We start from the raw sequence: 25037 nt of genomic DNA on the forward strand, positions 1-25037 counted from the left end.
AAAAGTAAATATTTCAAGACAAAAATCACCAAAATCTAAAGAATACTTTATTGTTTAATGTTCTGACAACAAATTACAACGTAATATGTAAGAGCAGTTTAACCATTCACCTTTTCATATTTCTCTAATCTATAATTTGATTAACAACTAGACCAATATTGTTCTAATTCAAAAAAGGTTGTGGTGATACCTGCACATTAGTATAGCTCCATGCTAAATCTAATGTCGGTATCAGAATAATACATTTTTATATGAATTACTCAATACAGTTTCATTGGAACATTACTTGTACTCCACTTACACTTACTTTTTCCATGTTCTATGCTAATCTAAATACAAAGCTATATCTACACATTATGTGCGTTTGTTCCACTGACAAAAATAAACTATACAGACAGATGGAGAGTAACCTGTCACTTTTCGATGAGGTAGTCAACAAGGACAAATGCTTAATGAGCATGGATTAACATATCTATGAATGAGAATATACAACTATTAGTGAAGGAGCACACACACAACAATGATCAAGAAGATTGTTTCCCATTCCCACAATTCAATACCCTATATTTTCAGACTTCTAAATTGTTACACTTGTGGCTGTTAAACCATGCTCTTAAACAGAATAAGACAGAGGTAGCATGTTATGGGTCAATAGTGTCTATTTTAGCTAATAAAAAAAAAGAACACTTAGATTCTTAAAATCTACCATTTCACTTTAAACCTAATGGCACAAATAAAAGCCAAAATAACTAGGAAAGAAAATACAAAGAAGATCATAACCTATTCTTCTCAGAGGGAGCGCATGTTTGTTGAGGTAAATTACATTTGATAAGAGATCAATTATTTTATTTAATAATGTCATAAGTGCTTAAACCCGGTCTAGAGGCTAGATCACCCTAGAGAGGCACAACAGTAGCAGTTTAAGACATAAGTTGCAACATTACAAGGCTCATGACAATGCTTAGGTAAAAGCCTATAATAAATGATACACTAAAATGCAAGTAGGGATAAACGATAAGGTAAAACCCCATTCAGTAACAAATTATTGTAAGGTAAACTCATCAAGATTACATTGTCACACAAAGTTGCCACCTCCAACTTGTCACAGCAACAATATTCAGGCTAAATGTACCCCTACAAATTTGAGTATCCATTGAGGAAAGCCAATTTTTAAAGAGACAATATTCTGACACGTTAATATGTTGGTGTTTTGGGTCTTTCTTGAATTGTCTATTATAAGATCAATTATGTAGAGTAAATACAGCTTTGCTAGTACTTTTATAAACAACTAATCATGACACATCAGCAAACTTGAATGGCAAACTGGTCTTGGAAGTGTGTGAATATTGTCACTGAGCTAAGGGAACTCAGTAACTCATTCAGTACGTTATTGAAAATACGTTTTTCCTTTCAATTATGTACCGCACATAGTTATTTTGGGGAACATAATGGCTTTAAAGCCATTTACAGCCATTCTTCACTTCAATAAGTGCAACCATTGTTTGTAACAAGTTTTGATAAAAACATTTTTGGTTGCAGTAAGATACCCTATGATCTCCTTCCTCTCAAATATTTATTTGATGAGGTAATACTGACGAGGTGATTTGTTGTGTTAAAAAAAAAAAAAAAAAAAAAGTAAGAAAAAGAAGCAAACTGGCTATGATTAGCAACATTAGCAAAATAAGCTAAATTAGCAAGAAGGCTCATGCAAAGTACAATTCCCATTTTTTTGCCCATTTCAAAATAAACTTCAGCACATTGGAAGTCAATACTTGTCACTCATATATTCAAGTCATTGCAGAAAGACTCTTTTCCTATGCTGTTCTTCATGATGGTTTTGTATGTGTTCTGGATCAAGTTTGTCACTGTTGGAAGGCCTGGTAATAGCGAGGTAGGGAGTTGGAAGTGCTCATAGCAGGGCTGCTGAACCCCTGAGGTAGCTGGTTGTGGTGGGGTCCAGGGCCTTGGGATACCTGGGCTTGTGGAGGCTGCAGGATGGTAAAGGGCCCTTGGGTCTGAGAGGACAGGGGCGGGGTAGACGCTGAAGAGGAGGCAGCAGAGGTGGAGGTAGAAGGATAGCCCATCACAAGCCCTCCCATACTCATATGGGCACTGTAGGGTGGTAAACCAAAGGGCAGGAATCCCAGCAGAGGACCCAGGTCCATGTTAGCAGCACAGGAGAGCTCGGCTGTGGAAAGAGCAGGGCTCCTAGACAGGAGGTGGGGGTCCCCAGGTCCACCCTGGGCCTCTGAAAGAACGTCCCTCTGGGGAGAGGCAGAGGAGGAAGTGGAAGAAGGGGCAGCTGTAAGGTGTGGGGGCAATCCACTCTGAAGGTCCATGAGGAAGCTCTCCATGTCACTTCGAGGGTATGAGGTAGATCCATGCTGGTACCTGGGCATATGACCATAGGCCTGCTGGTGCTGCTGCTGGGGTTGGAGGTGGTGGTGAGGGTGAGGGGAGGGAGGAGGCATGTGACGACCCACGCCAATGGCTGTGGAAAGGGAGCCCTGCATTAGGGAGTGATGATGGCCCATTCCAGGGTTGGCCATGTTGGGCATGGAGTAGGAGTTGTACATGTCCATAGAGAAGGCTTCCGGGGGTTCCTTGGAGACAGGACCCATGTCACATGCCACAGGACTAGGCTCCTCCTTGACCGGACATGGGGTTATGGGAGTAGGAGGAGCTGTGGGAGTAGTGGGTGTGCCCGAGGGTGTAGGGGCTGCCTCCTGGCTGTGGCTCTTCTTCAGGTGGCGGGTTAGGTGGTCTCGACGGCCAAAGCGCTGGGCACAACGTGGGCAGAGGAAGTCGCGGCGACCAGTGTGAACAACAGCATGGCGCCGCACATCTTTGCGGGTGTAGAAACGTCGGTCACAGCGCTCGCAAGAGTACTTCCTCTCTCGGACTGCTACAGCAGGGTTTGTGGCACCCTCCAATGGAGGAGGCCTGTCATTGTGACTCCCCAGCTGCTCTAGAAGAGAGGGTGCCCCATCTTGGCAGGGGAGCTCACTTGGAAGGGAAGCAGCAGGGGTGTGGGCAGCCACTAAGTGACGTCTATATCCAAGCTGGGTGTTGTACTGCTTACCACACTCCTCACACTGGAACACCTGCCTGTTAGAGTCATGGGTCTGCAGGTGGCTCTTCAGGTGGTCTTGCTGTTGGAACATCCTCTACCAGAGGGAACAGCACTGGGTCTTCTGCAGAGGGATACTGGCCATAAGCCTGACCATACAAAAAGAACACTCATGGGGTACTTTCAGATTAACCATCAACCGGAGACCTTCCTTTGCTGTACTGTTATTGGAAAGATGTGGGAAGAGTGCTGAGTGTTGCTTCTTTAGTGTTCCGTTTCCTCTCCAGGCGATACGTAGTCTGTCCTCCCTTACCTGTGGAAGCAGCTGCCATAGCAACCCAAAAGGGCTGGTGGTGACTGAGTTTGTGTGCGTTTTCCCCAAATGTGATCCCTTGTATAGGAGTTCCCTCACCCAGCCACACTTGTCGATTGAGAGAACCAGTGTTTCCTTATCACAGCCCTGTTGAGAAAATAAATAAATAATACATTGGAGTTGTCTAACATTTGAATTGAGCAAGGTATGTGATCCAACTGCAAACCACCTCAACTCATACAATATGTAAATATAATTATTGTATACTTAAGTGTGTATAGCTAAAACTAACATACACCATAGCATTCAAACCAACTGAAACAAAACACTAGTAGCAAATCCCACCCCCCAAGCAACACTTGCTTGTTATGTCTATGTTGTTAATTGACATGAGGGCTCCAACATCTGTCTATGCTGTATCCATTAACCCAAATGCCTTAACTTTCTATGGCTTGCTGGACAATATTGCACTCCATTGCTTGTAAGTGTCTCGTGTGCATCACATGCTTCATCCAGACAAATTATACATTATCGCAATAAATCTACTGAACTGCAAGTTGCTTTGGATAAAGCTAAATTACCTACATGCGTTGTCATTATTGTTACGGGGCTCCATGATTCTTTCAACTTATATTAACACGTTTTAAGTATTCTATTGAGAATCGCCAAAGGGATACAGTGCCATCTTGTGGGAGCCAAAATGGATGAAGTACGAGACTTCGTGAACTTGATTATTTGTATGTTTCAAAATACAAGATTTGTTTTTAAACATATTGAATTGTGTAGCTGTATATGAGTATGATAATATTATTGTAGGCTAAACTTTGCAAATAAGTAGAAAATGACAGTCAAATTACCACTGTAATTAGGTTTTCCTAGCTAATTCATAAAGTAAAAAATGCAACCTATACGATAGAGAAACAATTCCAAACGTTGCAATGCGTGTTACATTTTATGAATAATACCGCAAGGGCATAAGCTCCAAAGATCCAAATTCACGTAACATTTCTTAGGCTCCAACTCATACGAATGATATAAGCTAAGCTATTCACGAGGCAACATCCAGTGTCAAAACATCATTACGCAAAGTCGTCGTTCACCACCATTATTTGAAAAATTATGTGCGGCAGAATTAAAACAATGTATTTTGGTAATGGAAACGATTTCATTCGCGGATAATACATACAAAATCGGCCAAATTCCGACTATTCAACAAGTTTAGGCTATGACACCGAGTTTCAAGTCGGCATGGGTCGACTTTTGTATTAATCTAGAAGCCGACTGTTTGAAACCTGTACCTCCAACCATAGCAAAAACTTACCTTTAAAACATTCACGTTGACTCTCTACGCCATTTTCATTCAACTCTTAAGTTAAATATTTTTCCCAATTTATTTTACATTTATTATTTTTAGGGCCTGGACCCTTCTGTGCGGCGCTAGAGTTGTAGAGCGCGTGCATTGTGGGAGCGTGACGTCAGACACACCACTTTGACAAACTTTTGCAATTCTGATAATTCTGAGCAGGCACACCACCTTAGTCAAAAACATCTGTCAGTTGGATGTTGAAGTAAAACTGTAAATGTATTTTTAAATGTGTTCAAAAATGTGATAAAAAAAAATCAGAATATGATTTATCGGCCATGAATATGTACAAGAAATATGACTCAGGTTTTTACATTGCTCTCAACATACTTACACAGAAGAAGACATCAAGTTAAGCAACTAAGCTGAGCAAATAAAGGTAAAAACAACATGAATACAAATCTCTATATAGAAGTCAAGATCAATGTGATATTTTGCTTAAACAACCTAAAATCAATAATTACTCTCAATCTTATCCTATCTTGCAAACAGGAATCCGATGATGAAGTGTGTGGCCAATAACGGAGAAGAGAAAACAATCACTGCTGTTGAATAGAAGCAGAATCTTACAGACAATGTTATGCCACTGTCTTTGTCTGGGTTTTGGAGACCTCTTACATGGAACTTAACTGAATCTAGATATGACCTTGCTTTACTATTTAAACCCTGAAGCTAACATGCGCTTTATCTTTCACTTTCCACTTTTTCCCTTTAGTGTTGACTTACCTGTTGGAATTGGACCCAAATAGTACCCCACATGATAGGTAACCTTTTCTAAGACACCTTACAATCACCTTACAAACAGTCTAAGCTGTTGCAAGCAATTTATTTCTGTATGTTTGTACTTGTTCACTCCTCTTTGGCACGTTGCTTGTTTTTTAGCTTTGAAATTTTGCTTTCATAATTCATTTGACATTAAGGGGAATAAAAAGTAATAGGCTACTTTTCTCAAGAACCCACAGATGGCCAAACCAAACTTTGAGTGCTGGCTAACCCAGATATTCATTCCTAAATCACATTTGCTTCCACGCCCTATTATGCATGTTGCAACCTTCTCTTATGTCTGTTATGTTTTGTGTTTTCTGGTCATAGGGATTGTTAAGTGTTCCAATTTGTTAGAAGGCAGAGGTTTTTCAGTATGCAATCCATTTTACTATCGGATTTCCAAACGGAAAGAAAGGAGTTGAAGTTTACTAGTTTAAGAGTAGCTATAGCTTATCCACCATGTCTTGAAATTGAGTGAATATTTTTCATCGGTTCTGCTTTTTGCTGTTTTGCATTGTAATATATTTACGTGAAATGAAGGCGGCGCAAATTCCCTTTTAAAATAATAGTACGCTACAGCGTTTTCCAGTGTTTTTGTGTGGTTTCACTTCAACTGCCGTCGTAGCACTTTGTAGTCCGACTGAGAGAGGGGGTGGGGAAACGATAGTTGTTTTGTGTTGCATTCCTGCAGTGTGTCTGACCTTTGACCCCGTTGTTGTGTTCTCTCCGCCTTGCATTCCAAAGTGAGGGTTTCCTGCAGTACACCAGAGGCGCTCGCAGCTAGGGCTCGCTCGCTTTGCGCCCCATTTGTATTTACTACTGCTAGCCAGCTAGCCAGCCACCCACCTTTGTAGCCAACATTACAGAGTACATTAGAATACAACAAATGATGAATACGTCTGGCTAGGTAACTGGCTAGGGAATACAAGACGAGCGAGAAAAACAAGTCAGTTGTTGGTAGCCTAGCAAAACGGGTGCCCTGCTAGGTAGCTCTAGCTAGCTTAAAAGCTAACCAGTTAGCGCGCACGGTTTTCTGACCCACCGACCGTATTTAGCTTGCTTTGTGGCAGCTGAAGATAGACGCAGCCCTACAGGGAGTAGTGTACCAAGCTTTCAGAGAGAAGGAAATGAAGGACAAACAGAAGAGAAAGAAGGAGCGCACGTGGGCAGAGGCTGCTCGCATGGTAAAATATATATTCGATCTTATTTATTTTTTAAATCTAAGGTAAGATACTGACAGCCCGTATGCGCCAGCATAGACGAACAACAGCCCCCATGTATGGCTAGATTGTCAGCCACAGAGCTCAGTCTATGCGCTGCGGTTAGCTAGCTAGCTATAATTGTATGTTCGGTACCAATATAGCTATATTGACTAAGGTTAGGGTAGCTACTCTACCTGGCTAGCAAAGAAGTCTATTATATAACTAATTCACTATGAATAAATGGCTACACAGTAAGGTTGACAATCAAACCACAAGCACATCCTCGAACAATATACATATAATTAGCGATTAGTAATGGATCGCTAGCTAACCCTTATTGTTGACAGTACATAGTTTGCCAGCGTACAAGGTTAGCATGAAAACCGCTAGCTAATATATCTTGTTAGCTATGTGCTAATGTTTGCCCCCTTTGTTTAGCTTATGCTAGCTATTCTGGCGAGCATGAGAAAATTCCTCTCAATAAGCAACCTTTCTAGAAATTGTTTCACATTGATGGAAACTAGCTGTATTAGGCAGTTGCGTCGTGCTATTTGCTTAGCTTTTCAGCGGCTAGTGTAGATAGCTATACTAAATATATTTTCATCTACGAGTGAAAAATTACTAGCTAAATTGATTCATATTCAGTCAATGATAAATATCTCGACCGAAATGAGTCAGGAAAGGTCGGAGACACTTGTCAGAGAAATGTCAATTATCATTGATCTGTATCAGTTGAGTTGATGTCTAACATTAGTTATACACCAAGTTACTCTTCCACCATCCAACTAGCTTGCTAGTCATCTAATCATCGTGGTCTCTAGTTTTAATTAACATCCATCTGTATCAGTTGAGTTGATGTCTAACTCAAGGCTTGTTGATTAGTTCCATAGTTTGCTGTGATGCATGCCCTTTAAAAAGGAGGCATACTTACTTTGAAGTATAATAAATTAGCCAGGTATGAATGGCTGAACTAATATATTTGTGCCACTGTCTTGATTATAATATGTTGAAACACTTACATGGGTTCTTCTTATCATGCAGGACTACCTATTCTATAAGAAGCAATACAACCAGTTTATCCATAAACAAACCTTGTTTACACCTTTCATCATGTATCACCCATCAACCAATGCCCAATTTGATTAGTTTAGTTGAAGTTGTCTGCTATCGAGTCATATGTGTTAGAAATGTGTAGAATAAGATAACACATTCCTGAAAGACAGTGTGTCTGAGTTCATTTGCCAGAGCCTACATTTAATGCTTCCTATCAATGTCAGTCTCATCTATGCATTGCAGTGCAACAAAGCCCTTTGCCTTTTTGGGGTTAGGCTGTGGCCCTCTGCATGTATTTATAAACAGGGCCCATGTGTTGCAGCAAAGCCTTGTGTTGGGACTTTGAAGCTTTTGTGGTAGCCGAAATCTCTTGGAGTCTTGGATGTTGGCACAATAGGTTACAATCTCAAGCTCTACTTTTGGTCTCACTTGACAGCTAGCCTCTTACTTGTTACTACCTTAATATAACTTCAAATCAGCAAAACAATAATAAAGCGTAATCCTATTAATTAACATCAGAATAACATGAGCATTGACTGCGTGTGCTTATGTAGACTTATAACAAAATCATTCATTGGTCCATCTGAGGGAGGGCTCATGGTGAGACTAACTCAAATATCCTACATGTTACAAATCTGCATGGTCTTGTAGAGACATGCTTGCTTATGCATGCTTACGTCTTCTATGACATAGGGTTACATTTGAGAGATTTGGAACCAGTCCAAAATCTGTACACAATTGTTAAGCCAAAAGTTGTTATAATTCTAAATCTGCTAATTACATAGCCATTTATCGTCCCCGGACTCTTAGTTTTCTACCTTTGCTTGAAGCTCATGTTTTTATTATTTATTCTCAGACAATACTCTAAACAAAATAAAGTTTTCATATACATTTTTAAACATTTGGGTAGCCAATTATTTAATGCAAGGAAGTGAGGTGTCACATTTTTCGTGACAACAGCTAAGAGTTCAGTTGTGTGGCAAAGTAGGCTATGCACAGCGTATCAAAAGCATACAACATTTACAAGGTTGTTCAACTGTTTAGATAATTTGAAGATTTTGTGACAGCCTTTAACCTCATTAGCAGTGTATACAAATTAGGTTCTGGAATTAATATGCTTAACGAGAGACGCAGTTCTCTTAATTGATATATGATTACATTTTATATAAGGTATATTTAATATACATTAACAAGCTCACTCTAGCAGGCAAATGCTGAACTACAAATTTGAAGATTAATTATGCAAATATAGTATTGAGCTATGGATGGTTGAATAATAATCCATTCAGCACCTTGGACAGCCCTCTTAACGACTTTGTTACAATGCACTTTATAAATATTGTTTATGCACTTGGAAAACAGATATAGGCCTACCTCCATCATTAGAAAGGTACATGCAGCCTTACATAAATCTTAGGACCTTTGTTATTGGGAAACCAGACATACAACAAGAAGCAACAGCTTTTTGAGTACATGGCAGACTTTGTGTCTGATTGCATTGGATTCTTATAATCACTTTATTGCCATTTTAAGAAAAGCAAAATACTTCACTCACTCTAGATCTTTGACCACCTTAAATAGTTTTGCCACCAGCATTTCTACTTTGGTAAAATATAACGTAGATCTGAATTAGGCTTTGATACTTGAGGTTTTTATAAAGCTTTTTGTGCTCTGGGTTTTCTTCATTGATGAGATGGGTTAGGCCATCGTCTCCATTGTTTAAAGAGTGCTAACATAGGACATATCCAGCTTCTGGTACTAGGAGCTCTTCTACAACATTAACCTCTCTGCAGTATAAATGATCACATTCAGGTTACTCTGTCTTTTGTGCCTTTTGTGTGTGTGTGTGCACTAGTGTGTGTAGATGCATGAGCTTTCTGTGCTTGTGTCTGGCTTATTTAGGCCACCCTTCCGCTTAGTCCCATTTCCTGCAAGTCAGTAGGTTTGTTTAAAGCAGTGCTATTCCCAGTATGTATGCATGCTGTATTGTAATCTCTCTCGTCACAGTACTCTATTATATCCTGTTACAACTACATTCAAGAGGGCCTTGATTGTAGACTTTTGTGTAAAAATGTAAAAAATATTTTTTTATTACAGGGTAATATAGAAAATCATATGTAGGTTTTTATGCTGCATCATTGTTAAATTGGTTGTTTTCCCCTAGATGTCAGTTGATGGTTCTGGGTGTATATATGTGTGCAAGTCAGTTTTTTTTGTACTGGAGTGATTAAAGTCACATGGTTTCTGCTGGTGAAGTTGGTGTGGTTAGGTTAAATGTTTTGAAGCATTTTAATAAACAGATACTTTTGTAACTGCCTTTGAGTCTTTTACATGAAGGGTAGAACTACTGTAACTCTTTTTCAATCTGTTCATTAGTTATTTTTAATCATTTATTATTGCCAATGTTTTTCAGGTCCTTGAGAACTTCTCTGATGCTCCAATGACACCAAAACAGATCTTACATGTTATACAGACAAAGGGACTCAAAGAGATGAGGTAACCGTCCAGCACCACACTTTCTTATGCCTCCTCAAATAAGTGTATATATAAGTAATATCAAGTATTTCTAAGATGCCATCGTAGAAATTATAGTTGAAATAAAATAATAATACAATTGAACTTTTTTTCTTTCTCAATCTTCTTCTTGATCTGCATTACACTGCTGAAATAGAAGGTGAGATAGTTTTTAAATTTCTGCACACAGTGCATACATTTGTCACTTTGCATTTCACTGTGTTAATACTCGACACTCATTTCTCTGTCCCTTTTCTTGCCTTCTTTTTAATGGCCGTTAGTGGCACGGCTCCCCTAGCATGTCTGGTGACCATGCTGCACTCCCAAGTAAGAGGAGACCGAGTCAAAAACAGCATCTTCTTCAAGCTGCCTGGCAGGATGAGCCTCTTCACATTAAAGGTATGGAAATACAATCCCTTCAAATACACTCATGTAAACGTACACACACACACACATATACATTTGCAGGAGTGTTTCTCAACAAAGCTCTGTCATTGTAGAAAAACGCCCTGCAGTGGACCAAGAGTGCTACAGAGTCAGATACAGTGGAATCCGCCTCCACCACTACCCCAGCCTCCACCACCAGCACAGCAACAGCTGCCCCCGCAGACGAGCAGGAGAGCTGTGACTCCACAGAGACTACTGCTGCCAGTGGAGAGAACGATGGTAGTTATAACCAGTTCACACTGAGGGGTATTGAACATCACACTTTTGTGATGAAGAAGATGTAAATCAGTTTATTAGCATTACATTTAAACGACTAGAATGGTGGTAACTATTCGTAACAAAAAGTCTTCCTCATTCTCTAAAGCATTCTGCATTAACCTGGCTTATTGGGGAAAATTAATTTCTGGAGCTTGAACTTGAGCAATAAAGCAAACCAGAGAGGCCTGTTTTTTTGGGGGGGAGCCCTAGATGTGTTTGTTGCCATGGTTGCATGACACTGCTAGCTGTGGCCTAGATCACATATGTTTAGTGAATGTGTATGTGCATGATTGGGATCCACCAACATGTCCCTTTCAGTTAGTTACATTTCCATAAACTAAGCCACGGGGATAGTGATGGGCATGTTTATTTGAATAAACAGCCTTTTAAACAACCTGCTTATCAATATTGTATTTGAGACAAAGAGCTTTTCTTGTCTTTTGTGTGGGCCTTTTTTGATCAGTCATGTCTAAAACATAATGCATCCAACCCCTTTTAAGCAACACAAGCACCCGTCCGTTCATCTTGTCGAACAAAGCCATACAGTTTGGATGGAGGCAGGATTAAAAGACAGTATATGAAGGTATACTGTGTAACCCCGCTCTGTCCTTCCCTACAGCGTCAGTAGATGAGACCTCCTCGAGTGCCTCATGCTCTACAGACCCCCCGCCCCAGAACCAGCCCCAGACCCGGCTGAGTAGGGCAGGACAGGCACGCTCCGACGCCCAGACCCAGCACACCCCGCCCCAGCATGCCCAGACCAGGCTCAGTCGCTCCAGACAGGTACGCACTTCACAAGCCCACCACACCTCAGGGCTCCCATCGTCTTTATCTGAAACTCTAAATAAGGATTACATGGACGAGGGATGAGTTGGTCATGTTTACATGGACAATACGATTGTGTTTGGAGTTTTGTCTCTGCATACATTGTAGTTTGGGAATGATATGTAAGGGAGATTTCCTTTTTAATTTCAAATATATTTGGAGACGTTAATACTATTACACTACTAGCTACTACAGAGCTAATATTTACAAGTAACCAATGCAGCTTTGTCTCTGTGTATCCATCCAGAGTCAGACAGAAACCTGCTATGTAAACCCCAGACTGAATTCTGGAAAACATAGTTGATTAATGCAAATGTTCCCTTGAGTAACCACTGTGTCTCTAATTGCTGAACAGTTAACACAGATTAGATTGAATTAGTATTAATAATATAATAATATAACAAATTATGACATGCGGTTTGGTAATTGAAATTCAAACATTTGACATGGCTGCAGTGTTTTCCCCCTTTAGTTTTTATTGAGATGTTCTTCCTCTCTGTTGATCTCTCTCTCTCGGTCACTGCTGCAGTCTGGGAGACAGAGGAAGAAGGCAGTGATGATGCCACGTGTTGTCCTCACGCCGCTCAAGGTCAACGGTGAACACGTCCCCTCAGGTATGTACTATTCTCTACCAGCCGACTCTGCCCCAGACTCGCTCTCTCCCTCTCCTAGTACACACATTCACACACAGAGTGTCATGTTGCACTAGAAAATGTCTGGATCACACCTTCTACGACTAGACAAAGTAAGACAATATCAGGATAACCATTGCCAACTTTCTTCTCAGCGTCATCGACAAATTGGAAATGAAATCTGCAAAGAAGATGGGGTAGAGTCAGAGAGTGGTAGTCGACATATTTGATCATGTCTGTTTTTCAATAAGAAGGTGATAGCTAAGACTTCCTTTAAAATCCACAGTAACCGTTAACAGGAAAACACTCCTCTATGTGCTTCAAATAGATTTTCTGCCTTCAACTCACTTTTTCCAATCGTTACGTTCATTGGATGAACTGTGGTTGTAGAGTCCTTAATCCGTTGTGTTCCTATGGGTACAATTAGACCATTAAACCAAATACACCGTCAAAACCTTTCCAGCAAATTATTTGGTTTTCTCTGCACTTGTGTGCTAATCAGCCTTCCTATGCCTGGCAGTACCCTGGAACTTTCCCCACCTTGTGGCTAGTTGTCTGTCAGTTTTTATTTGTGCAGGATACTTCTCCTTACCATTCTATGCACCTGCGATGTCTGTCGCCCCTTCTGCTTGTGTGTGCACCTGGAATATCAGCCCCCCCCCCACCTGCCGTATGTCTGAGAGACACTCAGCTGCTCTGTGTTGTCATGCTTTGGGCTCAAGCGTCCTGAAGCTCTGCCCCAGATGCTCAGCTTGGATGTGTGACCCCCCCTTTCCCATTCCCACCCAAACTCATCCTCTTTTCCTTTATCTGTGTCTGTGGGTCTGGGTAACTCACCTTCTTCCCTTGCTTTGTGTGTGTGCACTCTGCACACCTGCAGACTCCTGACTCTCGCCCTTGTTATCAGGGCTTTGCTACCCCCATGGCCCGTCTTGCTTGGCCAACCTGCCAACCCGCCCCTGCATCACTCCCAGCCTCCTTTCTTCCACATGACCTGAGTGTCTCACTGGCCCCTCCTCCTCCCACCTCTCCCCCTTAGGAGCAGAAGGGAGGCGCAGGGAAGGCTCTAGGGGGGGTCCAGGCCCCACACTGCGCACCCGCCCTGAGCTGGGCTGGAAGCGCCCCCAGCACTTCAAGAGCATGCGTGCCCACCGCTCAGGTACAAGGCTTAGAGCCGAGAAACCCCAACTTCCACCACCCCACTCAATCTCCCCACAGTAACCCCTAAAACACCACTCCCAAACTACTCCTTGGCTTCACCCGATTAAATAATCACTGTCCTGATTTCATGACTGACAATGGACACGTGAGGAATCCTCAGAGTTTATATGGGGATGGATTTAGACTTAGTCTAAACAACAATCAAGACAGTTTTTGTCCTTCTGAGAAATACATTTTGAAACAAAGTGAACTGAAGTTGATGTATAATTTGCTAATCTTTGTGTTGCCTCAATTACATTTAGATGAAAATAAAGACCCCTAAGATGTTGGTACTTTAAGACCAGTATTGGTTATTAATAAGTTGCTCAATGAACGTGACAAGGATTAGCCGGTTGGTGTTTGGTCCTTCAAGTCAGCCTAACTCTGAACTAAACCACCTTCAATTTTGAGTGCTATTTTGATGCCGTTAGTTGCTGAACTAAAATGCCTGGTTGTGCCGCTGGTTAACCAAATGCTACATCTTTTCTGGCAATGAAAAACATTGCACATGACTTGCTTCATTCAATAAAAAGCCATCGGTGTGTTTGAAGCTGCTGAGCTTAAGGGTTGTCTGTGTATACAGGTCCGATGAAGAGGAGCCGAGGAGGGGTAGAAGTAGACTTTGAGACCCCGGGATCCATCCTGGTCAACACAAACATCCGGGCCCTCATCAACATGCGGACCTTCGCAGCCTTCCCGCCACACTCCCAACAGCAGCTCCTGCAGCTCCTCCCCGAGGTGGATCGTCAGGTCAGTGTGTGCATGTGTGACCATCGTCATCACACATACCTGGTGTCTCCTCTCTCATTATCACTGACTTGGATTCAAACCAAGATCCAACTCATTCCAAAACCATCAGGAACAATCTATGTGGTTAATAAGGACTCTACCTATTCTGGTGATGTAAATGACACCTGACTGTGTTTTGTTTGCGTTTCTCCTCCTCCCAGGCTGGACCGGACAGTCTGGCTCGTCTTAGTAGCTCGGCTCTTAATAATGAGTTTTTCACTCATGCCTCCCAGAGCTGGAAAGAAAGGCTAGCAGAAGGTGACTATGACGAGTCTGTCAGATGGTGGGGGTTGATGATGTCCTCAGTCATGGAACATCTTAGAGGATGTATCACCTACATCCAAGTCACAGTAGACATGTGAATTTAGCTCTCTTTTATGGACATCCTATAGATACAAAAGCCTCAAAAGGAGCAGTGGGCACCCTAATGATGACCTAAAGCTAGCTGGCTCTGCCCTTGCCATAGAGCACAAGAGTAGCTAAGTAAATGAAAATGTTCTTAACTATTGAATCACAGTACTAAAACAATATACTGTTTTGTTTGTGTTCATTCTTTTGACATTTTCAGGTGAGTTCACTCACGAGATGCAAGTGCGCTTCCGGCAGGAGATGGAAAAGGAGAAGAAAGTGGAGGCATGGAAGGAGAAATTCTTTGAAGAGTACCATGGCCAAAAGTACATGAACACAACTAGTTTTAATCCAGCTTTTACATGCTTTGACATTCAATGAGCTGGTTTTGGTTGCATTTGGCATTTAGCATTTATGCATTTTCTCTGTATCCCCCATAGATCTGGCCTGACACGAGAGGAGTCTTTGAAGTTGACAATGAGCGAAGCTGCAGATGGCAGTGTCGCCACCAGTGTTTTAGACAGCGAGGTGGCCGCCGCGGCAGCTGGGACACCCAAGCGTCGGAGCGTAGGCCGCAGACGGCGAGACGGCAGGATGAGGAGGCGCACGCGGGCTGACCTGAGGCGCAGAGCACGACGCACCCTTTGCAAGGCCACCACCCCAACGCTTCAGTCTCCGGAGCAGGCCGAGGGCACTCCCCCCCTAGATGCCGTTTCCGTCTCTGTGTGCTCGCCCATGGCTGAGGCCACTGTGGTCCAAGGAGAGGTGGTCCTGCAGGCTGAATCTGGGTTGGAGGTCCCTTCGGAGTGTGCCTCCCCTGCCCCAGTGCCTTCCCCTGCCCCTGTTTCCTCCACCGTGCCAGGGCCCAGTTCGGTGCCCAGTTCGGTGCCCAGTTCGGTGCCCAGTCCGAGCCCCAGCCCAGCTTCCATCAGTGCCAACGAGGAGCCTGAGGTCACGGCGCGTCTACTCCCTGAAGAACCCACACCTGCCATGGCCTCGACATCCTCTCCATCCTCCTCTTCCTCTTCTTCCTCCTCCTCGTCCTCCCCCTCCTCCTCTCCCTCCTCCCCCTCCTCCGACAGGCCGGGGGTCTTTGCTGCCGGCCTGGACTCGTCCTCCTCATCCTCGTCTGCCTCCTCCACCGTTGCAGCCGCTGTCGACCCGTTGGATGATGGCGCCTCCGCGGTCACGTCCGTCACTGGTGGCACTGCCACCAGCAGCCGTGAGAGCAGCCCTGCCGCCAGCCCAGCGCCTGCCCCCTCCTCCGCCCAGCTCAAGGATCAGAAGAGGAGGCCAGATGAGCCCCAGGCCTTCTCCAGCTTTCCCGAGAAAAGGCCCCGGCTTGACGACCGTCAGTCCTTTCGTACCACAATCGACAGTGTCCACTCGGAAAAGCCACAGCCGACAATCGAGGAACCCAAGGTCCCACCTATCCGGGTATGACCAATACTTAGATAGAACTATATTGTGGGGGTAGACATGAGCCATAAATTAGCATGATGCCTTACCTGTTAAATCCATGTTAAGGTATCATTCCGAGGTGTGACATGTTTCTGTTGTCTATGTTTCCGCAGATTCAACTCTCCAGGATCAAACCGCCCTGGGTCAAAGGGCCGCCCACCTACCAGATCTGTCCCCGCATCGTCCCCCCCGGCGAGGGCTCGCGGCGGTCGGGCACGGGGGCGCGCACCCTGGCAGACATCAAAGCCCGGGCCCAACAAGCCAGGGCCCAGCGCGAGGCCGCTGCTGCTGTTGCAGCCACTGGCGACGGGGCAGGGCCGGGCGGGGGTGGGTTGCGGACTGGTACTGGGCTATCGGATCGCAGCAGTGGACGACGAGCGCGAGAGCACCCAGGACCTGTCGAGCCCGGAGGAGGAGGAGGAAGAGCAGGGGGAGGTAGCTTGGAAGAGCAGGGATCGCCTGCGGACTCTAATTCGTCTGGAGCACAACTACAGTCTTCCACTGTAGAGCCCTCAGAGAGGACCACGGCAAACACCCCTCAGCCTGCACCATCACCCTCCCTGTCCACCACTTCTACCTCCTTGTCTTCCGAGCCCCCGCAAACCCCTACTCCCCCTTCACCCACTAGAGAGGACAAGGCGGAGGAGCTGAGTGTAGAGGAAGGGACTGCAGCAGTGTCCCAAAGCACCTCCAACGGACCTCTGGACAAGACGGCAGCTTCTCCAGCTCTGGAGGCTGAGGCTGTAGCCAACTGTGCTGCCTCCGAGAGGACAGATGGACCGGGTGGAAGTCCGTCTCTGGCTCCTACCTCCATCCCAGACTCTTTACCCAGGTTTGGGGCCCAGGGTGTGGATGTGATTAGGAGCTTGGCAGCCCCCAGTCAGCTGTGGGAAGGAGAGCAGGCTCGAGCTGAACACAGAGGGTCTGGTGCCGGAGGAGGCGGGGTCATCCAGCACGGCTCCCACCACGTAGGGCCCCAGGAGGCCCCCCCTGCTTCAGGCAGAGAGGCTCGTAACCAGGCTGAAAGACAGCAAGCAGACACCCCACCCCTCACACAACTTCCCGTCTCGATAAGAGAGAGGGTGGACGAATCCGGGGCTCATAGTGACTCCACTGAGACTGCGTCTGATTGTGAGAATGAGAGCCAGGAAGACGATCCCCTCAGTGATTGGCACCATCACCTCGCCAGCGCCCAGCGCAATGGTACTACGCACTTACACAGAGGCTCCTTGCCGCTGCACAGCCAGCCAGTTATCCACAGTCCTCCCCCTCAGAACCAGCAGCCGGTCATCCAGGCCCACGTGTCGAGCCGCCACGGGCAGACAGTCATCCAACCCCGCTTCCCCAACGGTCTGTCCAGTCAAGCACACCCTCAGTCTGCCCAGAAGCAGCAACAGCTGGCTGGACGTTCTCACCTCCAACCTCTAGACCACCAAGGTCACCCTCCAACCCAGTCCCAATCTCAACGGGGCAACAGACTGATGGATGGAAGTGGAAACATGTTTGCCAAAACAGAAACCAATGATGACTCTAAGGTAGGCAGCAGGGGCACTCCTGAGGATGACTGTAGGGGGGGGCTCAAACCCTCTCAGACGCCCCCCATTGCTGCTACTACTACAGGCTCTAAGAGGCCCCCCAACTCCAGCAGACCTGTTTCCACTGTGGAGGCTAACAATCCCCTGGTCACTCAGCTGCTACAGGGCAGTTTATCCCTGGAGAAGGTCCTTCCCCAATCCCACTCTGCCAGCAAGCTGGAGATCAACCGGCTGCCTGGTGCACTCCCATCGGGCCCCCAGCCAAGGGGTCCTCCACCTAGGAACCCAGGCCCTCGACTCCGGGGCCAACCTGAAGCTACAGGGGAGTCCCCCTCTCCAGAGTTGTCGTCCTTCTCTCAGAGCCAGCAGAAGACCCCTGCAGGCCGCGGCTCCCCAGGAGCGGGCCGCTGCTTCGGGCCCTCCCCATCTCGCATGGCCTGCCTAATGGAGGAGGCCTCATCCCGTGCCACAGCCATGCAGCAGTACCTCTCGCAACAGCCAGGTGGTGCTGTGCCACCGGGGGCAGTGCCTGTCATAACCTCCCTCTCTTCCTCCTCGTCCTCCTCGTCCTCCTCCTCAAGACGCAGCTCAGACTTCAACTCCCAGAGTACAGCAGCCTTTGAGTCGGCTGTTATCAGAGAGTCATCTCTGCCTCAGGCCTCGCGGGGTGCCACTCCAGATAGGCCAGCTGGTGTTCAGCAGTCCCCCTACCGGACTACTCCGGATGCCCCCTCACCTCCTCACGGCGACCTCTGCCCCACCGAAGTGGTGCCCACCATCAAGATCAACTGGCACCCCTCTAAAGCCCTGCCCACTCAGACCCACCCCCACCAACAGCAACACTCACCTGCACCTAGCGTGAAGAATGAGGTCACCTCGCGGCCCTCTTGCCAATCTCTTGCCAAAACCTCCCCTTCTGCTCCAATAGGTAGTGGGGCACCGATGGTTGTTACCAAAAAAGAGCCTTTGAACTCAGTGGACGGTTATCTGGGTGGAGGCGCTATGGAGGGACTGCTCAACATGGAGATGTCATTGGCCAGGATGGCCAAGAAGGAACATAACAAATCTTCCTACTCCTCTGCCTCCCCTTCCTCCTCCTCCTCTCCATCATCCGCCTCGTCTGCCTCCTCCCTTCCCTTTCAGTTGTATGGGAAGCTGCCCAAGCAAAGTGGAGGTGTTGGAGGGAGTGGCGGTGGAGGCAATGCGCCTGGCTTTAGCTACACCGCCAATGTGTCTGTTATGGATGGCAGTGGGTTTTCAAGAAGCATCGCCGATGGGGTCCTACAGCTGCGCCCACGACATGGCTCTGCCCAGAGTGCTACTCTCAGCATCCAGGCCTTTGCCGACAGTGCAGCAGAGGAGGTGGCACTGAAGTGCTCGTGTCGCCTCAAGGCCATGATCATGTGCCAGGGCTGTGGCGCCTTCTGCCACGACGATTGCATCGGCCCCTCCAAACTGTGTGTGTCTTGTCTGGTGGTCAGATAAGCGTGTTTCTACCAGTCTACACTACTGTGGGTATACCTTTACACACCCATTTAACATATTCAAGTATTAAACACCCAGAACTTATGAATAGGACAGAAGAGGGTGTTTGGACGTGTACAGAACCCTGATGAGGGTAGAGAGGGGAGGCACAGGGACAGGAGGTTGCCTTGTATTATAAAATTGGTCTGTATTTTTTTGTTGCACATTTTCTTCTAATGCCGTTCTGATGTTATAATTATAATTATTATTATTTTTGTTTAATATGTGAATTTACAGGGCATGGTTGGTTGTGCCTTTTTTTTTCTCTGAAACATTTACCTCATCTTATCTTTACACACCCATCATCAATTGTGTGAAAATGATGGCTGTTGTTTTTCCGTTCTCTCCGAGCTGGCACATAGGGCTTCGAGAAACTTGTTGTTCTTGTCTCTTTTCGCAAAGAAATATTTTTTTAACCATTAAAGCCAATGGCATTGTTTCCTTTTTTGTATGTGCTTTGTCATTTAGTTTTTCTTCCAAAGTTATGTCTGTTCTTGCAGTTAACTTGCAGTTAAGCACAGTATTCTGTACCAATAAAACAAAGAATGAGCAGTCTGTTGTTTAAAAATGGCATTCGTTTTGCAGATCGTAGTAATAGAGATGTGTATTGGCCCCTTTTCCTGATTAAATTAAAATATATCACCAAGAAATACATTTCAGGATTCCTACCTCATTAATACAGTGTTTGAGTTTGGGTACAGACAATATTTCTGGCCATTTAGTGGACCCATAACTTGCTAAATGTATGTCAGTTCAATGTATTTGATATCAACAGCAATCAAGGCATTTTTATTTTTTCCCCCAAAGTCTCAATACTGATCGTCATACATTTGCAGGACTAATCAACACACTGTAGAACTTAACACCAAGTGAAGAAAAATTTGAACCCATCCAGTGCTCGAGATTTTTTGGCACCGATGCATCAGACATTAGAAAATACAACATCAATAGGACAATAACAAGTCCCTCACATAGACATTTACACTTGCAAAAAAAACACAAGTTCATCAGCATAACTACTTTTGCTGGAGGAGGAAGCAATTCCCACAAGAAAGCATGATATATGCATAATAAAAGAGTGCACATTAGCACATCTAATGCCCATCCCCAGACTTTTGAGAGTTGAAAAAGTTGAATTTTATTCTTCCTTCAAGCTCTCAAAAACTGACATCACTTACTGACAAGCTCACACTTGCAACATGGCCAAATAATTCTGTACTGCATTAGATAAACTACAAGCACTTGGGTACAGGATGTTGGGGGTGTAATGGTGGCAGTTTCAAAAGGGATACAAGTTTGACAAAAGTGCAGGGCATTGATCTATGTATTGATCAAATATTTACATACAGTAAACCTATGAGTGCAAGAAAGTACTAATAATACAATCTTGAACTTTTTCAAGAGTAAAATACTTTTTCTTTTTTTGTCGCCAACCTCGTTTTCATGAATAGCATGACTACAGTCTATGGGTCAAGGCAATGCAAAAAAAAATGTAACTCCGGCAATGCCAAAATTGTTTTACTGCAACCTTGTGTTATTTGGTAGCGTGCTTTTTGTATAGAATTGGCCCCTTCGGCAAAAATGCTTTGATAAGCATTAGGACAGACAGAAGGAAGAAGACATTATAAACATGAAGAAAGACAATATACACCCTTTCCAGGATTCAAACAAGTCAAATTCAACCATATTCATACTATGTCCATTTTAACGTGAAATCATATCACAATCGAACATTTAGGAGAAATTCAAATGATCTAAACACAAAAAGAAATAGGAACTAGATGAGACCAGTTTCTCTTGTGTCAGACAACAAGGGGAATGGAAAGCGTATGTGGCTGGTGCCGTGACATGAGGACTCCAGTGTTCAGGGGGAAGGAAGGGGTGTAGGGCTGGGAATCGTTCAAGGTGCTGTCCAATTTTCTAACCCACTTTTTTCATCTTCCAAATTGAAAGAGAACTGTCTCTGGTAAATGGTTTACACTCATAGCCACTCAGTATTACTAGCCTATTTGATCTGCATTTCCCACAACATATCCAGACGGGGCATGGGAACGAGTAGATGGAACAGCAATGCATAGCCTTTGAGCCCTGCATCACTTTTCTCTGTAGTGCAACAGATACATCTTTAGTGGCTCAGGGAGAGGCAGACCCAAGATCTTCTCTCTCAGCTGGTTAACTGGAGCCTCAATCAAGAGAGCCCCATCCTCCCTTCTCTCTTCCTCTTCTTCGTCTTGATCGAGCTCCTCCTCTTCCTTGGGCTCTGCTATGGCCCTGCAGTCCTCTCCCTCCTCTTCGCTGTCAGAGAAGTTGTTGTTGTCATCCATGGGCTCAGGGATCAGACGGCTCATAAAGACGTAGCGGTTGGAGAGTAAGGTGGAACCACGCTGTTGAGCCCGCCTCCTTCTGAGCCTCTCCCCTCCACCACGTGTTAACCTCCTCCTGGGCAGAGGCCCCGCCCCTACACCCACCACTGTCTGCTTCAGGGTATGACGGATGGAGATACGAGCCAAGTCCTGCAGATTCCTCACCTCAAACATGGCGGCTGGAGAAGAAATTTGGATCAATTATCAATGTACTATTAAAGCTGTCAATCTTAACCTAGCATTCGCATTCAAGAGGAGGTACTTTACAGACCTGAAAAGCATGGTTTGAAGCTGACATTCAACATACAACAATCTTCACCTTTCACTATGGTAGCCCTAATCATTACAGTAGAGTACTTACGTAAAGGCACTGCTCTTGGTTTACTGTTGTCTCTATGTTTGGGCAGCACCAGGGGGGCAAAAGACACTGCTATGATCTTCTTGGTGTCCCAGCAATTATAGCTTGTCCGTGTAATCTTGGTCAACTAAAAGGAAAGCAAATGGCAAATGTGTAGTTCAAATATAGGATAAACTGAAGATGTTTTCTGTCCTAAAACTGTATGTGTAAAATGAAAGTGTTGGTGTAGAGTTTTGCAAAGTGACCTTCTCCTCAAGGGGTAGGACAAGGATTCCACCTATTTTCAAAAGATTTTTCATGTAGTCCTCATGTTCCTTCTGGACACCAGCTCCACAGTACACCCTGTCATACTGACGGCTCTCAGGGGCAATCTCCAAACAATTCCCTGCCACAAAGCATGGCTCGCAGAACTCAAACCTTCAAACACACACATAAAAGTAATGTATAAATACTAAACAATAAGGTTGATAGATCAAAGCTGTATGAAATTACTTAGGAACAGTGTAATAGCATTTGTATATTTGTATAATATTTATGTGCCCTATTTTCTTTGCTCTCTTTATTTATACATATTAGTTTCCTTGCGCAAAAAAACAGCAAGCGATGTTACAACAAGGTATACACTGACATGTAAACTGCAACAGACAGTCAAATATGTACAAAGTGTGCTACAGAAAACAGTGTGTGTCTCAGTGTTTGAGTTATGTGTGTTTGAAATACCTGTCAAAGCTGTCACTTGTCTTAATGAAGAACTCCAGTTTCTGATATGCATACTCAATGACATCTGTATGCAGCTCAACCCCATGGTTTACTCCAAATGGACCTGCAGATGGCATCAGAAACCAGAAGAGAGACTCACCCATATATCAACACTTAGTACTGACAACACTTGTTTTAGAGTTGTGGTGAACTCACCCAGTATAAGGCCCACCATTGTGCTGAGATAGCCTGTGCCACTGCCCAGATTAAGGAAGGACAATCCAGGCTGTAAGTCTAAGGCCTCCATCACCTCAGAGTAGATACATGGGGCGGAGAGGTGAATGTTGCCATGTCGCCAGGCTAGGTCTTTATAGGCACTGTCCCTGAACTCCTCTAGGTAGTAGTCAGCTCGATCAATGGCCCTGAATGCACTCTCTACCAACTCTGAACGGATGTACTGAGCCTCCTTCAGGTTGTCAATCAACTCATCATTGTCTTCCCCCGCACTCACTGCCCCTCCCATCTTTGCACTGCACTAGCACAGAGAGAAAGACAAACACAATTGACATAATAAACCAGTATTTTCAGACAATTACATTTTCAGACCATTACAATTATATTAGATGAGACACAGTCTCATCTCTATGTTTATTTTGATACCCAGATAACCATAAATTATGTGCAGGTTTTGAAACGATTTCTCTGTGGATATATCTGAGTAAAATACCCCTTGTTCTTTCATACACAGAAAAATAAAAAAAACACTTACAATAACTTAAACTTTTCTTACAGCTTTACAGGAAATAATGCCCTCAGTTTAGATGGGAAGTGGACATCCAGAATTCTGTCTTTGAGGGATAAAACCAGCACCTCCTAGTTGACGCTGCTCACTACAGCCAAACCACAAACCCTAATCGTCACTTGTCTGGGAATACATCTTAAGTGATGACAACCATACTGCCCGGAAGAGGGTTTCTGGTACAGTAGCTTACCTCTGCAGGCTGTCACATCAGAAGGGAGGAAGTGCAAAGTATCAATGGGTTCTCAAAATGTGTGTATTCATAGGCCCTGACACACACCCTAAGATGGAGTAATGGGGGTGAATGTTTGCTGATGAATTACACACGGCTTATGCCAGTAGTAGGGTGCAAGACATCAGACACACCTTGTATAAAGGTTTTCTTAGAAAAAGATTGCTAGAAAAATAACTAAATTATTGGGCTAATTTAACCACGTGAGGCCATATTGAATTTGACAAGCACATACCAGTAGGCCTACCTATGGAGAGCAAGTATTTAATATACTCTCTATTAGGCAGTGGTAAATAGAGCCAGTTGATAGAGGAAGACCCACTTTGAATGTATTGACTAATATTCAGGGAGTAATGTGTAATGGTGTTTTCATGGCTGAACCCATTCTGACCAAATGAAACATTTATCGGTGACAGTAGACTCTCGTCTTTTATGCAGCGTTCTAATAATGCATGAGTAACCGAGCGGTGGCACTGCAGCTGCTTATAAGTTCCCCCAATGACAATTCCTTGGTAACTGCAGAGGCATATTCCCACCAATCAACGCACACATAAAATACAGCTGCGCCACTGAGTTACAAAGCGTTTTGTGTGGTAAAGGCCAAAAATGTCCAGTGTTTACAAAACTGCTGCTGCTTTATGCAGTCTATTGCACTGCCAAACTAGCTTTAGCAGCGTTCTTTGTAACAATGAAGACAATAGTTTCCAATTCTTGCTAACGTGACAAAATTACAATCCGCCATAGCAATATGAGACGAACAAATAGGCTATGATCACCTTTGTCTTTGATGATTTGTCGAGTGCAAACAACGCAGTGCACAACGAGGAAGGGCAAATGTGGTCAAGCCGCACCAGACAAAGAAATCACAATGTTGCTTGTAGGCCTACCGTATACGGAGTGTTTTATCGACGTTTCTCCAAATGTTTAGTTGGTAAAAAGATGTTAAAAGTACCAGTCGTGCGAAGTATTGCCCCAGAAGCACTCAATACATGTCACCTAAATTCTGGATGTAAACATTGACCAGCTGACAATTTGACGTCATGCACACAAACACACCAAAATGTGCGCTGAGGTGGAGTTGCACCGCCGCTCAACGCATAACTCTCATCGGATTGTTCCGATGTTCACACCGGTAATCGGTCTAATACAGAGTACATTCATTCTAATGATACTAGAGGAAACTGAAAGTTTAACTTTTAAGCTGTAATTACAACTGTTTTGAACTAAACACTGAAATACAGAACCCGCAACGCAAAGCCATTCGAGCTCAGATTGGCAACACTGTAT

General features: G+C 44.4%; 3 protein-coding genes across 9 annotated transcripts; 1 reads left to right on the forward strand and 2 right to left on the reverse strand.

Moving 5' to 3' along the window:
- Window positions 1–25: 25 nt before the first annotated feature.
- Window positions 26–4837, reverse strand: plagx (pleiomorphic adenoma gene X). Its single transcript, XM_084681285.1, has 2 exons — window positions 4705–4837; window positions 26–3530 (listed from the first exon to the last, which is right to left on the reverse strand). The coding sequence occupies exon 2, from the start codon at window positions 3162–3164 to the stop codon at window positions 1863–1865; it is 1302 nt and encodes a 433-aa protein (XP_084537411.1). The 5' UTR covers window positions 3165–3530; window positions 4705–4837; the 3' UTR covers window positions 26–1862.
- Window positions 4838–6167: 1330 nt separating this feature from the next.
- Window positions 6168–19750, forward strand: asxl1 (ASXL transcriptional regulator 1). 3 transcript variants are annotated; one of them, XM_084679834.1, is made up of 12 exons: window positions 6168–6695; window positions 10180–10262; window positions 10438–10440; window positions 10562–10679; window positions 10781–10946; window positions 11605–11768; window positions 12340–12424; window positions 14226–14392; window positions 14593–14689; window positions 15000–15105; window positions 15220–16216; window positions 16354–19750. In XM_084679834.1, the coding sequence occupies exons 1-12, from the start codon at window positions 6639–6641 to the stop codon at window positions 19258–19260; spliced, it is 4950 nt and encodes a 1649-aa protein (XP_084535960.1). In that variant the 5' UTR covers window positions 6168–6638; the 3' UTR covers window positions 19261–19750. The 3 variants fall into 3 exon arrangements, with proteins under 3 accessions (XP_084535960.1, XP_084535958.1, XP_084535959.1); XM_084679832.1 differs by lacking the exons at window positions 6168–6695; window positions 10180–10262; window positions 10438–10440 and adding an exon at window positions 13482–13601 and having other exon boundaries at window positions 10566–10679; XM_084679833.1 differs by lacking the exons at window positions 6168–6695; window positions 10180–10262; window positions 10438–10440 and having other exon boundaries at window positions 10566–10679.
- Window positions 19751–20060: 310 nt separating this feature from the next.
- On the reverse strand, window positions 20061–25017 carry pcmtd2a (protein-L-isoaspartate (D-aspartate) O-methyltransferase domain containing 2a). 5 transcript variants are annotated; one of them, XM_084679837.1, is made up of 6 exons: window positions 24638–25017; window positions 22936–23249; window positions 22741–22843; window positions 22266–22437; window positions 22024–22147; window positions 20061–21841 (listed from the first exon to the last, which is right to left on the reverse strand). In XM_084679837.1, exons 2-6 carry the CDS (start codon window positions 23240–23242, stop codon window positions 21393–21395), a joined length of 1155 nt encoding a protein of 384 aa, XP_084535963.1. In that variant the 5' UTR covers window positions 23243–23249; window positions 24638–25017; the 3' UTR covers window positions 20061–21392. The 5 variants fall into 5 exon arrangements, with proteins under 5 accessions (XP_084535963.1, XP_084535964.1, XP_084535961.1 ...); XM_084679838.1 differs by having other exon boundaries at window positions 22936–23254; XM_084679835.1 differs by having other exon boundaries at window positions 24527–25017.
- Window positions 25018–25037: the final 20 nt, after the last annotated feature.

The sequence above is a fragment of the Hypomesus nipponensis genome, chromosome 18 (genome assembly GCF_054491055.1).
Source record: "Hypomesus nipponensis isolate SF chromosome 18, ASM5449105v1, whole genome shotgun sequence".
In the NCBI taxonomy this organism is placed as follows: domain Eukaryota; kingdom Metazoa; phylum Chordata; class Actinopteri; order Osmeriformes; family Osmeridae; genus Hypomesus; species Hypomesus nipponensis.